Source organism: Strix aluco, chromosome 4 (genome assembly GCF_031877795.1).
Source record: "Strix aluco isolate bStrAlu1 chromosome 4, bStrAlu1.hap1, whole genome shotgun sequence".
Classification (NCBI taxonomy): Eukaryota; Metazoa; Chordata; class Aves; order Strigiformes; family Strigidae; genus Strix; species Strix aluco.
Genome location: NC_133934.1, coordinates 40,985,377 through 41,002,391, shown reverse-complemented (window position 1 = coordinate 41,002,391; position 17,015 = coordinate 40,985,377). Strand labels below are relative to the sequence as shown.

Genomic DNA, 17,015 nt, shown 5'->3' with positions numbered 1-17,015 from the left:
ATGAGCTAAACATCACAGTTCTACAAAGGCTTCAGCTCAGAAAAGCCACGTCTTGTTTGGACACCTGGCCATTGTACATTAAGGATGCTTTCAGGATGTTTGCATTGCCCCCTTGCTGTAAGAACTAGGGCAGGGATAGCTGGCTTGGCAACTCTGTGTCCCTTTTTTCTGATTGAGCCAGGCCATGCTTAGTGCACAGCCTATGGACCTTCGGATTTTAGCAGTGCTTCAGATCCCACAGTGTAGATGTGGTCATGGCACCCATTGTAAAAATAAAACTGAATTGCTTCTGAATTATTTCAGTGATGTATTTTCTTCAGTTCACTGAAACAGAAGTTTGATTGGCCTTCAGACTTTTGTTTTGTTGTGTCAGTTATTTAAGACTGCATTATCCTGCACAGTGCACCTGTACATTTTAATCTTCTGAGTTCAGTGGAAATATTTAAAAAAAAACCCCACCTCTCCAAAATAACAATAAATGTTAAATACCTTTCCAGTTTTAATCACTAATATGCTTTCCTACCTGTATTGTAATGCTTGGTGCAGTAACATAAATCCTTTTCTTCTTTCAACAGAAACTGTGGCAGAGTGAGACCTTCTGCTACTTGAACTGCTCCCTTTTCTTGCCATTCAAAAATGAGATCATTCATTGTGTATCCAACTAAAAAAAAACCAACAAAACCACAAATAAACTCTAAGGCAGCTGCAAACTTTGAAAAGCAGGGACATATGAAATAGTGATAATTTAAGTAAATGTCATAAAAAGGAGATAATACTGGGGCTCTGCTTATACTTGTTAATCACAAAGTGTTATTGGCCATTCTATACCATACTGAACTAGAAAAAAACTCAGGTTTTGCATCTTTCGTTAAATCTTAATGGTCAGGTAGTCTATTAATGGAATTAACAAAAGCATCAAAACGAACTAAACATCCATTTCTCTTGGGTGCATGGGAAAATCTTACCCTCCCCAGTCCATGAAGGATAAAATAGGCCCTTCATGCTCAGATCTCTTTTTTTATTTGAGTTAAAATGGTGGATTGTCAAAGTTATGTATATGACTTTACGTCAATTTGAATTGTTAAGTGCAAATTCTTCAAAGAGAACAATGAATGAAAATTTCTGCAGGAGTGAAGTATTAGTTGAATTGAAAAAACACTTTTCTCTTAAACTGGTACAAAACAAGGGAAAATGATTGAATCTTCTCATATTAGCTGACTGTGACCTATATGGTTTTAAAAGGCATTCAGTTTTAATATTCAGATTTCTGCACTTATCTGTACCTCGTGCATGTGTGTATAAGATTAAATAAAACAGCAAAAGCCATAGCAGAAGTACTAATCAAGGGCCAGACTTTGTAAAGGGCAAGTACTTTTTCCTTCTCTTTCCCTCTGTCAGCTAAATATTTGCATGGGATATCATTGAGGAATATCGTCTGAATATGTGATATATTAACTTTCCAGTATATCCCTGGCATTTTATTCTATTTTTTTCTGAATAAATTTTACCTGGTTATAACAAATGAAAAAAAATAAAGGCTTCCTATTCTTATTCATGTTTCATTAAGACTGTCTCAGAATCCAATAGATTTGGACAAAGTGAGATTTTAAGAATGAAATCTAAAACTAGATAGCTTCTATTGTTGTAATAGTTTGAACAACAAGGGTACACTTGAGCCACATATAATAGCTTGAACTAGAAGGAAAAGGATTAATTTTTACATCTCAATTATATAGCTTTAATTCTTCTAATTTGCTTCATTGCAATATTTCCTTTCTGTTTTAGTCAAATGCTAACAAGTGGTTAAGGATAACCTACCGATAACTGGAAATATCTTTTAAACTTTCAATAAATGATTACAGTTCAAAGTATATTGTTCAGAACTTGCTAAGAGTAACTGTCTGCCTGCAAATGTTGAAATTTTGAGTTCCAGTGAAGGAAATAACCTCTTTGGTGTGTGGGCATCAATCTTTCCTTTTATATTCAGTGAATTCATTGCTCCTTGAATACATCTATATATGCTATTCTGTCATAATGCCCTGATATGCTGACCTCAGATCTGAGACACACTTCATCTTTTCTGATTTGTCTATGCTGAATGCACCTATAAGCTAAGATTATAAATTTAAAACTATTTTCAACACCTCTCCTTGCTTCTAGAATCTTGATGTTTCTTTTGGGGAGTACCTTCATAAAAGGTATTTACAGGCACTCAGGCTGACTGCTTGTATTTTGTTGGGGCTGGAGGAATATGCTAAAAATAAGACTATATCCTTTTAAATAAGTATTTAATTAAGATCAGACATTACTTGAGTCATTACAAGCATATATTAACTGTGCAAGCAAACACTTATTTTTCTATCTTATTAAATACATGGCATTCCATAAACCCAGTCTTAAAATTCACTATCAAATGCCATAAACTATAAAAAATCGGAAATGTAGCTCTTATCAAACTTTGCATGAATTCAGACAAAAAGCAGTTATGTGTAAAGCAGATTATCATTTGAAGCATGTAGATTATGGCTTGAAGTGATATCCCGTGAGTAAAACTCATTGCACTGACAAGAAACAACTGCTGTGTCAAAATGTATTTCATTAAATCAGATTCATTCATCTCTAATGCATGCTTTTAATTTTGATTATGATCTACCCTGCCCACTAATTCTTCTATAGTGCAATCTATTAAAAATAATAGCAGTGTATGCAAAATGCTGAGATAGTAATTAATTTTTATTATGTTTACATTTTAAATACCCAAATATAGCTTTAGCATTCAATACTGTAACTTCAGTTTTGTAAGTCAAGATCATAATTATAAAGTAAATGTGTCTTAAAATATAGAGGAGCTTAATGGAGATGTGAGTTTATGTTACACCAAAAAATTTTAAAATAGTATAATATATATCACATTTCCACTGGGTATGTTACATTAAATCAACTTAAATTAAATGTTTATTAAATGCATGGCCCTTTATTAAATGTGAAATACATGGCCCAATCAAATGTGCCCACTTAATTGGGGAAATTTCAAATCTTGTAATAGTCCTGTAATTGGGGAAGTGAGAAAACATAAATTATTTAAGCATATTGAACTATTTGATGACACAAATTTGTCTCTAAATTTTCTTTAGTGAGCAGTGTTAACAAGGACAGGTATTCTTGATTTTTCAGCTGAACATATCTCGTTATTTTGTACAGCTCCAAATAAATTCAGGATCTCTTTCTTTTTTCCAACTACCGCATCATTCTTTCTTCTTGGCATGGAGAAAAGGAAGAAAGACTAGAGTGGAAAGTATCTAGTCAACAGCAGAAATAAATCAGAATTAGAGAATTTGCAAGGACAAACTGCAGCTGATGTCCTAGGCCCATCCCAGGATTCTATGTGCAAAAGGACTAAACTCCACATTGTTCTGTGTTAGGCAATTTTCAGGAGGAACAGCAATACTAATTGTGCTAACTGAGCTTCCTTAATATCTCAAAAAAGGAAAAGATTTTTGGGTTTTGATTAATTTTATGAAGAAGACTGCTGAATAGCACAGGGCTTAACACTCAGAATGCTCATGGTACTGTGTGCACTGTGCATAAGGGGAAAAAGGCATTTCTATAAAATGGCCCTTTAAAACAGTCATTGGTTACCATACTGTAGTATATACACTATTACAGTTTAGGTGTATGGTGTTAGATATGCAATGAGCCTAAAAATCAGTCCCCAAGCACCCTAATTTTGGGAGCTCTGCTGATTAATGTAATTAGTGTCCCTTATTGAAGTGGCTGGGCTCCCAGCAGCAAGAGAAGGCATCATGGCAGATTTTGAAATTACCTTACAGTTCAGTCTCAACAACAGAGCAGAGACTTATGGTGCTGGTATGGATAAGGCGCCAAATTGCTTAGTGCTATCAATGGGGGGTGGGGGGCTAAGTGCACAGCAAGTAAGAGAAGTGTAAGATTTGGTAATAAAAATTTTTGAAGCCTCGGGGGCAGAGTGTTATTTTTTAGATTTAGGATCCTAGAATTGCCAGTCATAAAAGTTTACAGTATTAGATTTATGTGGATAACTTTAAAATCCTGATGCCACTGCCTGAGTTTAATGGGGCTATACAGATCTTCCATGCATATGTATTTGCAGTACTGAGGCCTACATTTGCAAAATGGAGATGATTAGATGCTGCAGCAAAGAAGTTCTCTACTAAAATGCATTTACCTTACCCATCTAGATGAAAAAAGTACACTTGTCCATCCACTGCTGAAATGAGTTTTACAGGAATAAAAATGAAAACAGGTAAATTATTTCATGTCTGTATAAGATTAACAACTTATCTGAAAAAAGGCAGATGAGAGAAGTGAGTAATGGTGCTCTCTTTGTTCCAGGTTTATGCACCACCAGTCAATCTAACTGATCAAGGTCATAATTAAAGGTGAGTGTTCCTAAGACGGAATTGTAATTAAAAATAATTGATCTGAATACAGCAGTACCCAAATAGTAAAATTCAGTAAGACTGATATCTTTGTGTGGTCTCAAATTTTGCTTGATATTCTTGAATAATGGCATGACTAGCAGAAAGGGCTAATTTGTTGGATAGATATAAGAATGGTTATATGAACAGATCACCTTCTCAGTAGACTGTGGGATTGAAATGTGAAGACTTTGTTCTGAACAGATGTGTGGTTACCAGTACAAACTTGCACTGTATGTGTTATATTGTTAAATATGTTCTGTGTCTTGTGAGAACTGCACTGAAATATGTGGTAGTTATAAAGAACAAGATGTTTCTCTTTAGGGATTCTAAGGGATAAGGAAGATAATGGTGCCTTTATTGTGCTGTTAGGTCCATAAATACTGAATCCACAGAAACAAGCTGGCAGGAGAGTTGGCACAATCTAGGACCCTGAGAAAGTAGAGGAAAAACTCACAGCAATGTCATAGAATGAGGAATCATATCCCTTGCAGTTTTTCAAATTTGGATTCACAACTATAGAAGGCCTATCTCCCTGGGGATACCTGTTTCTAGGTTCTCCTTCTTTTCTGTTTCCCAGAAGCCCATGCCAAATGTTAATGCAGTGATGAGTTTTGCAGTTTATTTATGTTTTAGATTTGCAAAAATAGCAAAGACAATCACATGCCTCTCACGTTTCTACCAGGAGGGCACTGTATTTTGTCTAGGGAAATAATTTCAACTACCTTCTACTCAACTCTAAGAGTATAGAAAGAGATGACGCAAAGCCAAATCAGAAGAGTGCTTTTATCGACTACACATAACTTTAAATGTTTATTAACTCTTGTTACAGATGTATGGAGCTTATTCTGTAGTAGACATAAGTGTGTAGCTCTTGAATCCCGACTTCTTGGGATAAGACTTGAGTGTAAGATGTTTTCTCTCTGTGACTTGCTTTCACTGTGTTTTGCTTTCCACAGGAAATGTGGTGTGCATGCCTAAAGGGAGTCCCAGTTTATGTGTTTGGAAGAAAAAACTGTGAGTCTATTTCCGATCACACCTGTCTTTCAGGGTAAAGTTTTGCTACATAATGGCTATTCCTATTTGTAAATTTTTGATTCAGTCTCACTATATATCTCTTGCTGCTGCTTTGTGAGCAGAATGTATATATCTCTTACTTATTTGTATTTACTACAGCCCAACATGATATTCAGACTCTAACTACAAAGGGGTTTTTCTTTTTTGACTATTAGGTGGTTTTGGTAGCTTACAAATTTCTACCAGATATTTTTTATTACTGGTGATTGGGAAACACAGTGTTATAGAGGAAATTCCTAGTGGCTACATTTTAGTGTTGAAAAAAGGACACTTAGTCACTGACCTAGTTAGTATATGAGGGCGCAGCTCACTTTTTCATTGCTGGTGGAAAAAGTGACCCTTTTATATTACAAAAATAGCTGAAAACAATGGAGGCTATCATCTACTATAGTGGTCTGCAGGACCAGGCCAACCTAAATTAAATCAGGTGGATTAGTAAGGACTTCTGTCACTGAAATGCAATGTTCTAGGGTTTGGGTTTGCAGGGTGTAAACGCATGATGGTTGAGAAAGGAAGTAGAAGTGCCAAATCGTGTGTGTGTTACAGGAGGCAAACCAGCTGCTGTGGCTGAAGTAGAGTGCAGTTTACAATGTATTTGTTATTGTCTGGCTACTCTCCACGTGTTTTCTCTTACTTAATTCTATAAAGATATTATTGATCACATAAAATCTAAGTGGTGTCATCATAAGACTGGAAAGAACAGAAAAACACACTGTTGCATTGAACAGCAGTGTTCAGAAGTTACAGGGCTGATTAGGTTACATTAATATTGTCTCTATTAACCCAAATTCTGAGGTCTTGCACATCTGTAATACAAAAGCAGATGATAAATTGTTGGTAACTGTATGACAAGGCTATCATCCCAGGAGAAGTTTGCCAGAGGGAGTATTTCTCAGGAAAACTTAAGAACTGTGTGTATGCGCGGCACTGTAGCTTCTCAGCAAAGAAGCTCTCTTTAAAGAGACAACTCGTTTTTAGGAGCCTGAAGTCACTCCAGGTAATCAGCTAGTGAAGCATGTACTGGCAGACAGACCTCTGCCTGAGATAAATGTGAAGAACTAGCAAACTAAACAGAATTTAAAATTAACTGGCAATGCAGAGGACCAGAAACAACTGGGGAAGTTGGATTTGGCCTGCAGAAGTTTTTCTTTAGAAAATGGTCTGTTACAGAGCTGCTGATAAGTGTGAAAAACTGAAAGTAAAACTCTGTTTGATCACACATACAGAGGGAGGAGGTGAAAAAGATAACCCGTTGGATAAAGAGTGGTTGTTAGGACTCGTGCCTGGAATAGGTGATGCAAAGTTTTGAATATCTGGACGTCAAATAAAATGAAACTGTAGTGATAGTCTATTTAATTAATCTAATCTATACAAAACCAGAAGGTGGACCAGACAGACATCCTAACTCTAGCATTTAGACAACACTGAAAACTGTCTAGTTAGAGTGAAAATTTTCAGCATTCAGCAATTACAGGTTTCAGGAAAAATTGTAGGGAAAAAGAATGCAATCTTGCTGAAATATTTCTAAGTAGCAAGGGTAACTATAGTGTCTGGAAAAGAGAAAAATCAAGCTTTTCCCTTGGTTTCAGTCAGCTTTCCCAGAAAATCATCTTTTAAAAAATGGTTTTGACAAGTTGTTATCAACACATTATTAACACATATGAGGTCCCTGAAAGAAAAGGGTAGATTGTCTCTGTGGGGTTTTTTTTGCACTGTTATTAATCTTAATACTAAATATAGCTATTTAATTAATCAATTTTGAAAGTAAGGGAACAAAGCTCGCCTTAAACAAATACGGTTCCATTCAACTCACATCAGTCTACATGGCTCTATAGAATTTATTGTAACCAAGCTATTTATATCCGTTGTATACATGCATGCTAAGAGTATGAAGATTTTATTTTAGCTAAGTCAATATCAGCTGTAGGCATTAAAAACCTGTAATTTCATAGGCAAGACAAGTTTGTCTTGAAGAATTATTAAAGTGTCTTGAAAGTATTATCATCTTTTCTCCAGGCTGTCCAAGGACTACATCATTACAGAAAAACATTTGTTATTCAAGGCAAGCAATTCCCCTGTACCTTCAGAGACTCCACAATTGTTTTGGCAATTCCAAGATACCCCCTTTTTTACTTCTGCTGACACAGTCTTATTTGCTAAGTTCTTTCCTTTTAACCCCCCTTAGAGTACAATTCCAAGACACGAAGAATAACATTTTTGAGCAAACTTGAGATCCAGCTGAATACCAATATATCTTGTGAATTTTCTACTCATTCTGTTTTATTCCAGGAATGCCATGCTTCCCTTGTGTCATTTTACAATACCTACAAGCATACTAAAACCTAACTCTTTTCCTCCTGTTCAATAAATAAACACATGAATGGCATGAAACAACTGAGCTGAATATCTAGCATTTTTGTACAAGAGAGTTTGGTTTCATTACATTTATTTTATAGTTCTTTTAATCCCAGTGATTTATCTAAATTTTATTCTCATGTCTTTAATGTTTAGTAAGGTACAGGTCCAAGAGCAACATGGGATTTATTCAGCAAACCAAGCAGTTCTTTAGGTATCCAGCTGAGGCAAGGACTATAGTCATGTTGACTAGAGTTATTTCACAACTCTTCTGTTAGGCATCCCAACGGTGTGCCTCCAGGATAGACTGCCTGCACATTACTGTTCCTAAGAACATGGCAGAGGTTTGAATTGTGCCCTAAATTCAAAGCAACATGGCAGGGGGAAGGTATGACAGAGCTAACAAATCTGGTTTTGGCTCGAGGTTAGAATAAATTCTGCTAATATACATTATGCACTAAAAATCAGCTGTGATGCATTTCGAGGCTAAATTTATGCTGGAGCTACAAGAAAGCAGGATTTTATTCTATGTACTTTTAAGCTGCTTTGCAAAGGGTCTGCTCCTTGCACTGCCCTCTAAGTCATTCTGATGGAATCTCTCGCTTGGGAGTTACAGGTTTATACTTCTTCGCCTGAATTTCGGAGAAGATAACATTTCGGGTCCAGCCCTCTACCATATCTCTGAAACCTAATATTCCTTGCTGAAGCCTATAGATTTTCAGCTGTCGCTTTTATATTAGTTTCTGTGGGTTCAGCAGCAGTTGTACACTTACTACTGCCTTTTCATCCTGCATTGGTTGGGAGCTGAACACTACAAATGTCTAGCTCTTTGTAGCTGTGTGTCAGGTCTCACTTCAGATACGCACAAGTGGGCTGAGTCACCCATCTGCAGAGTAGAAACCATAGGATGAGTGGTTGACAATTTTGTACTACTGAAATGGAGAGAAGAGGTATGGTTTCCACACTTCCAGGCATAGGCAGGCATTGACCTAGTGTGTCCATAATTACTGTCACTCAGGTAGACACCTGAGGTTCCCTGGCAGATAAGAAATACACTCCGGTTCTATTATCCTTCTTTATGGTGTCTTTGTGCTGTTGTGGGAAAGATAAAATGCAGACATCATTTTCTGTAATGCAGTAGCCTGTACTGCTGTAGCCTGCTTACAGATCTTTCCATTTGCACAGTCTCCCATTTAGAGACTGGGAAGAAAGAAACTGTACTATTCAGGTAACAGCATCATGCAGCATGGAGTGAATTTCTCTAAAAATCCAGAAGATAGGAGGATGATTTCTTAGAAAGGCTAAAAAGCCTCCATAAATCAATAAAAAAATAAATCATAAAAAAAAGGTCATTGTTTATTATGAGAGACAATAAGCATCAGAATAAAATTAAGAGGTGAGCATGTGCTTCCTCCCTTACATATGTTGCTTTTCATAGTATATTACCTCTTTTGTAATTGAGTTAGTCTTTTCACTATTTGTTGAAAATTCAGGAATATTGAATGTCACATAAAGTTATAATTGTAATATATGAATAAAGGAATGCTGTGAGATAAAAGTGAAAGTTAAAAATGAGAGAGACAAAAAGCTCTAGCACGTGAAAGAAAAACATTTATTTCCTGGGAGCCAGGCCACAGAAATAAATGTGTATTTAGCTGACATTTCTTTGTATCCCATTGAAGTAGAATAAAACTAAAATTATCTCACATGCCTATAGGCTGCCCTGATATAAGGCATAGAAATGTAGAAGGGATTATTTCATACGTGCATTTTCATTTGCTTCCTTTCAAAAAGAACTTTACAAAAGCAACTCATTCTAGTTAAGAAATCATTTGGTAAAATAAATCCTTTAAAAATAGAAGACATTTCCACTTAAATATTTTTCAGACACTTCATGATAAAATGAAGTAGGGGTAAATCCAGCTGCTTAGACTGACTTTGGGAAAAAAAAAATGACACGAGCTGGCTAAAAATAAAAATATCTTTTGGAAAGAAAAGCTATATATGAATTTTCCTCCTAGACTTTTCTATGATGGAGCAGCATTATCAATATTGAGGGAAAGTATCTAGTACCAAAGAAAATAATTACTTTATAGCAGAGGTAAAACCCGTGATCTGTCCTTTATAAGTAACTGTCAGCCTTTCTTTGCAACCTGGTGGTAAAATCAGTAGGAAAAAGATGAGTGATTTGTTAGAAACAGTCTAATTTGCTTAGTGACACATGCAGGAGCAAGTCTTGCAAGATCAGATACAATTTAAAGAAGCTGTGAGATAAATGGGCCTTGTAAATTCATAAATGTACAATGTCCTACCCAACGTGGCAGTCAGTGGAGAAAATAGCAATGATCATCATTTTAAAATGAAACATCTGGAAGCATGCCTGATGCTGTTTTGCTCCTGCAACCACTTTGGTTTTTATAACACAGCCTGATGATCAGATAATTTACTCACGACATGAGAGGACTGTGTTCTTAGTTTTGAAACTCCATGTTTTCCACTTCCCTAGACAGTGCATTAACCACCAGGGTTACTGCTTTGATCCCCCTGCTTAAGTTGTCTCACTGTGCACCAAAAAATGTAAGCCAGGAAGCCACAGGAGAGTATGACATTGTGGCCTAGAAATTAGAGATGCTTGGATGGATTCAGGCTTTGAGGGTTATGTCAGTTCTTACCTCAGGACATTTGATATGAAGCCTGGGAAAATGGTAAAGGCACCCATCTTCCTTTTTTTATCTATAATTTTAAAGAGGACTGAATGTTCTTAGCCAAAGACTCTGGAATTCGATTTTTTTCTGCTCACCTTTTTATAAGATTTGGAAATTGGTCAGAGTTCAGACTTAAATAATTTTTTTTTTAACGTAGTTACTCTCCTGTCCAGCATGTAGATATTTTTTGTAACTGCTCCAAGGTGTCTGTTTCCCATCCTATAATTCCTGTATAGAGAAACTGGTTTGGGGCAGGTGAATTCCTGCTCTTGAAGGTCTAGGAGCTTGGAAATTATGTCACTGTGTCTATCTTATTTTGATTTATACCAAAGTCATTTCAGGGAACTCCTGTCTTGTTCTTGGAAACCTAACTGGTTATTCTGCTATCAGACATGTAGGTATACCCAGAGGTCCCACATGCTGCAGAATTTTCTGCCTCGGGCCGGCTACTTTGTCCGTAGTCTCTATCTTTCAATGTCTAGAATTACAGGTAAAATAGAATTAGACAAGGCGATATGGGTAAAGCTTTATTACTTGTAACTTCCTTATGAAATCAAATTGGATCTTTCTTTGTAACTAGAAGATGTTGAAACACTCATTTGTATTTTGTTCAACTCTTTTGTGAACATTGCCTCTCTCTACTATGTGAATGTGCAGCAGGGAATTTACTCCCACTGAACTGAATGATTAAAAACAAGACTTCGGTGAAAAATGTTCTGCTGGAAAATACAGTAGAACATCTATAGTGCTATTCAACTAATAAGTATTGGTTCCATGTGGTGTAGTCTATGAGAATTGTGAGCTCCTGCAAGGTTTCTGTAAAGCAAAAGAGATGCCTGTTTGTTCAAGAATGCTCAGTTGTTGTATGACCTGTCCTCACAAGGACTGAAAGAGAGGAAAAATACAGCTGAGTTTGGTGAAGGTGTTAAAGCAACAATTTCATAACTTTTTAAACACATTTTTTATAAATTATAACTTTTGATTGTTCAAACTATATTACTTTCTGTTTGAAGCATAATTGTACATAGTGAATATACATGCCATCTGTATATACTCTGATACTTCTAGGATGATTAGGTAAAAATTACAGATACGTAGCTATAACATGTAGGCACGCTGAAGAGCTAGGGCAGGAGACTGAAGAGCAGGGACTCAGTATATATAATCTTGTTTCCAGCTTTTAAGGACACCAAGTTATTATCAATTTCAGGATATTCACATAAAGCACTGTCCTGGTTTAACCAGGATAGGGCTAAGTTTCCCCAGCAGTGGGGGGGAGCTCTAGCCGGGTTATTCAGATACCATGCGGACGTCACATCCTGGCGCGTCACATTTCCTGGCACGGGAGCGCGGTGCACACGTGATTTTGTACATCGTGCTTCTCACTGCTGTATTTGGTAGCTATTTTGCTCTGTTCATTGCTATCACTATTACTGTTATTGTTATTGTTATTGTTCGTTGTGTTGCTATTGCATTGTTGTATTAAACCTTTCCTTATTTCAGTCTTGGGGCTTTGTATTTCACTCCCTTTGTGGGGGAGGGGTAGCGGCCTCGTGGTCTCAGACCCCGGCAGGGGCTAAACCACCACAAGCACTTCCTTAAATTATTATCATGTTTCCTTTGTGCTCTCCCATATTACTCTCCCCTTGTATGTGTGAACACAGGGAAGACCTAATGGTGAGAACCCATATGCATAAATTTTGCATAAAGGTAAACTGGCACTGGGTACTTAAGTTTAGTAGTAACTTTAGATTTACACAAAACTGTTGATTTTCAGTACAAGTAAGGGTGAAAGAATCTCTTCCTTTGAAAATCATGTATGTTTCACAGATTCTTTTGGTAAAATAGAGGATTCTTTTTTAAAAATTTGTTCTTGTACCACTACAAGGGGTCTTTCTACCTCCTGCATAGCTGTTATAATCCCTACAAAGGAATTTAGAGGATAATACATTATGCAAACTTACAGCTTTCCAGCTGCATTATACATGTTTGCACATCCATTGGAAAATTTTTGAGATCCATTGGACAGGATAGTATTAAAGTCAATCTGAAAGAAAACAAAAAAAAGTATTAAAAATATACCACAAAAATGCCATAGAACTGCACAGGAAGAATGCATGAAATCACTGGAAGTCCTTAGAAAGAGAAGAAAATACATTTTTTCCTTAGAAAGCTCTCAAAAGGGATGTATATTAGCTGAACCAGTTTCACACATTCAGCCTAGTATGACAATATGGAAAAAAGTTATTACAGACTTTCAGAAAAACAAATTTTTCAGTAGGGTTGCCTAACTTTATAAGAACTCTAAAAGAATGCAACAACAGCATGCTTTTTTGTGTTACAGCAGAATTATTGTACTGTTACAGTGTTTCAAATCCTTGACATAAAATTCACCCAGATTTGCAAGAATTTCATAACAGATGTCAGCTGCAAATCATGGTGGCAAAGTAATTTATGTGTTATTGTCCTAAAATAAGGTGCTTAAATTGTCAACACAAAGGTTTAAGATAACATTTTATGCTATCGATAGTAGACTGAAATATGGCTGGAATTTTGAACTGCAGCTGTTTCACATTAGTCCTGATACTTCCTGTGAAATAGTTTGCAACCTATAGACAAAAGAGGTATTTTTACATTTTATATCAATGCAGTAATTTATCTTTAGAGTGATACTTCTCAGAGGAATGAGAAAAAAGGATATAAGAGGTCAAGGCACATGTTTTCCTTCACTGGCCATGTTTAGGTATCCATTCATCATTCAGGATCGTGACTGCACCTTTCTTCTTGCTAGAAAGTATCTTGCGTGAAAATTTTGCCCCACATTAATTTATCAGTTCAGTTGATGAGTATTCTCCAAAAACCAAACGGGCTTGAGTTCAATTCCTTACAGATAAGGCTTTTCTATAATGGCAGTGCTCTAATCCCCCTTGCTTAAACCCATTCCCCTGGTTTTGGCACTGGGGCTAAAGGGAAGTGGGCAGTAGGGAGCAGGTATGACTGTGTATTTCTTTTATCCTACTTTTTCCCTATACAAAGTTTCTTGATTCTTTGTTGCTATAACTTCTGTTTAGCCTTCAGTGACAGAGCTGCAGGCGGACAATCTGAGGAGGAAACTCAGACCCAGGCCCTATTCCCATGCTATTAAAAGTGGTTCCAAATGCAAAATCTGACTAGTAGGTTAGTAACATAGCAAGTAATTTCAGAGAAGAGGCACCTGGACTTTACTTTGTGCTTCAGTAAATATTTTAGTATTTTGTATTAAGTATTCATTGAATCAGGAACTGAAACCTTTTCATTATTTTCTTGTCTGAATTGTTCCAATGCAATTAGGGGAGGAGGAGACATTAGGGAATGAAAGGAAAAAGCAAATTTAGAAAAGTTATTTTTTTTTCTTTTAATATCAGCACATTAGCAATTAACATGTCTCCCCTCATCAAAAGCTTAACTGACTCAAATTCACATAGCAACTTAACTAGATGCCAATTGTATGATTTTAAATCTGTTTCAGAAATTGTAATAGTCCTTAAATCATGACAACATAAACTTTCTGGCTCTATAAGAAACACAGGAGCTATCTGGCATCTGCTTTCATCACAGTCAATGTTTGCTTTTATAGTTTAATGTTATAATACTTTTCGTGTTTGGGTTTTCCCTCCATTTCATGGGACCATGAGCTTGGTCTGAATTCTACTGAAGTTGCAATCCAAACTTGTGTCAGTTGAGTGGTGGTGTCTATACTCTGTGTTGTACGTATCTGGAGGGGGTAGGGCAAGGAGGAAAAGTTATCTGATTAGAGTGGAACAACGATCAGTGCCTCTCAGGGTGACTCAGACAGTCTGGAGATAATTGATTTAGCTCTACTTTCTACTTGGGTCCAGATAAGGAATCCTTTTTACTCTCTTTCCATCTGTTTCTAGAGACAGAATACATGTTGTGACTGTGAAGAATGGTTATATTCGCAGACTGGGAGACTAACATCCTTTTGTATATGAAATGCTTGCAGGATTTTTAACCCAACCCTTTCTCCCTGTGTAAGCTTGACAAGATGATGCCCGCTTGCACTGGAAGGAGACAGGAAGGAGACTCCCTTGTCACTGATACATCCACACAAGTCACAAATGTGTTCTTTTTCTCTTAGTATACAAACTGTTTTACAGATTCCTGATGTCTCTTCAAGAAGTCCAATTACCCATTAATTCAGTGTCGTAAAAACTTGCAAAACAAAACACTAAATGGACAAGAGGTATGTTTGTTTTGAAAAGTGTAACATTTTGCACAAGTATGTCACTGTATTAATACTAAATCTATATCATGCCTAATGGGGCTAATAGTATACTCATATCCAATGTGTTTCTCATTAGATCAGGTTTTTGAAGATAGTGGTAAAATGACTACTAATGTCTGTATTAATAAAAGGAAACTGGGGAGAAGAGAAAAGAAAACAAATAGGATAACCAGATTTTGTCAATACTTATGATTGCTGTTTACAGCTTCTTAAACCTTTCAAAAGTTTACTTTCCACTTTTCTCTCCATCTCCATCAGTAAATGAACTATTCTTTAAATGCCATGCTTCCTCCAACAGGTCATGTTTCTATGTTGAAGTGCAACTGCAATATCCAAAAAGGTGAAAAAGAAATAACAGTGGACATTGGAGGCTACAGCACACATAGGCCAGCTCATATTATAATTCTCCAGGATTATTTGCTCTGTGCAAGTGTCCTAGCTCCTCTAGGCTCTTTTAAGATACTTTTATTACTTTTACTATGTGCATGCCAAATGAGGGATCATTTTCTATTTTAATATTAACAATGAATAGTAATGACGATAAAGTTCTGTATTCAAACCTCACAACTATTTTAGTAATAGTTCTGCATGACTAGCACCTGAAGGTATCCATTAGTAATTCTTAGGTACACTTTTGAGCTTCTATCTGAAAAAAATAATTTGATTAGAGACTCACCTGATAGAATAAAGTACATTTCCATTTTTGAAAATTCTCAACAACTTATTATCTGTTGTAACTTCATGAAAGTTGGCACCTTTTTCATTAGCAAAGAACAAATCAGGTTTCCAAATTGAATCCAACATGGATGGATCTAAGTCTAAAGAGTCATCTGGATATTCACTGTATGCAAGGCGTGGGTCATTCCAATTCTGACGGAGAAAGATGTTCACTCGGTAATCCTGAATGAAAGAGAAAACAGGCAAAGCTTTATCAAGCATAGGGATTTACCTTTTATTTCATTTCTTAGCCATGTAATCCCCTGTCCATCTGTGGATGACAAAAGAATTACTTAGCTGAATGCCAGCATGATACCTATTTGTATTAGTGGGGACACAATAGATAAGAATAAATATGCATTTCAGGGCAATTGAAAAAATCCCAAACTAAGGAAATCCAACCTTCATGTACAGTTCATTTAACTCCATATAACTCTACCCCTACAGCAGCTTTGTCTTGAACTCAAAATGAGAGAAGCATAAAAAGAGTTTTCTGCCCATCTCCTGGTGGGGGCATTCCCACTTCCCTCTCTTAGGCAGTGAGAATCTGTCCCACTGTAAGGGAAACTAAATTAATTTCTTTTTTCTCTCTCTAATCTTTATGTATTTTAGATGCACCACTAAGACTTTCTGTGCCTCAGTTCCCTGTTGAAATTTGTGTGAGCAGTAACTTGCCATATAGCTGTCTGAGGAGGACATACGTTCCTCCTCTGTTCAAATATGGTGGAGATCATATAAGTCCTTATGATAAATTAGCTTAGGTGCAAGTGGAGTCACCTTAATTCCTACAGACAGTCCTGTCTTAATCAAGGGTGCTTTTATAGAAAAGACAAGTGGAGTGCTTCAAACTTATGGAAGTCATTTTGAAGTTGTATATACTCTCTGTCAGAGACAACGTTGTATTTATGGCTGGACACATTCTTAAAACTTTACCACTCTGAAAGATGAAAGTAATTGTTTTTAAATAAAAGTGTTAGCATCTCATTACATTATATCAAGAACTGAGAGAACTGTGACACTGAGAGTAAAGACATAGGGAGTATACTTTTATTGGTCATAACGTGATTTTCCTCATTATTTGCACTACTGCAGTAATGAAAGAAGATAATAAAATAGAAACAAAGACATGTTAGGTGCAGAGGGGAAATGGGAGCTGGTTGTCAGAGCTTACATGACTCTTCTGAATGTAACAGAAGTAATATAACTTCGCTTGTTTATTGCTAAAAAAACCAATGAAAATTAATTTAAAAAAGAAAACTTTTTGAGTCAGAACAGGAAATGAAGTGTTCAAGACTGAGCAATACAAGTTGGTCAATAACTATGGGTAGTAGTTATTAGTGGTTAGAACAACTCGTTAAACTCCACTGATGTAGAAATTGTCAGTACTGTTAAAATTCCAGTGTCGTGTCAATATCTGGT

At 36.3% G+C, this 17,015-nt stretch overlaps 1 protein-coding gene across 2 annotated transcripts in view; it reads right to left on the bottom strand.

Annotated features, from left to right (window-relative positions):
• Positions 1 to 17,015, bottom strand: part of GLRA3 (glycine receptor alpha 3) — a 95,374-nt gene that overhangs the window by 29,755 nt on the left and 48,604 nt on the right. For both annotated transcript variants that reach the window (XM_074822791.1, XM_074822792.1), the window contains exons 4-6: positions 15,556 to 15,779; positions 12,559 to 12,641; positions 524 to 661 (exon numbers count right to left, since the gene is read on the bottom strand). In XM_074822791.1, coding sequence (XP_074678892.1) covers positions 524 to 661; positions 12,559 to 12,641; positions 15,556 to 15,779 — 445 coding nt within the window. The remainder of the gene's footprint in view (positions 1 to 523; positions 662 to 12,558; positions 12,642 to 15,555; positions 15,780 to 17,015) is intronic.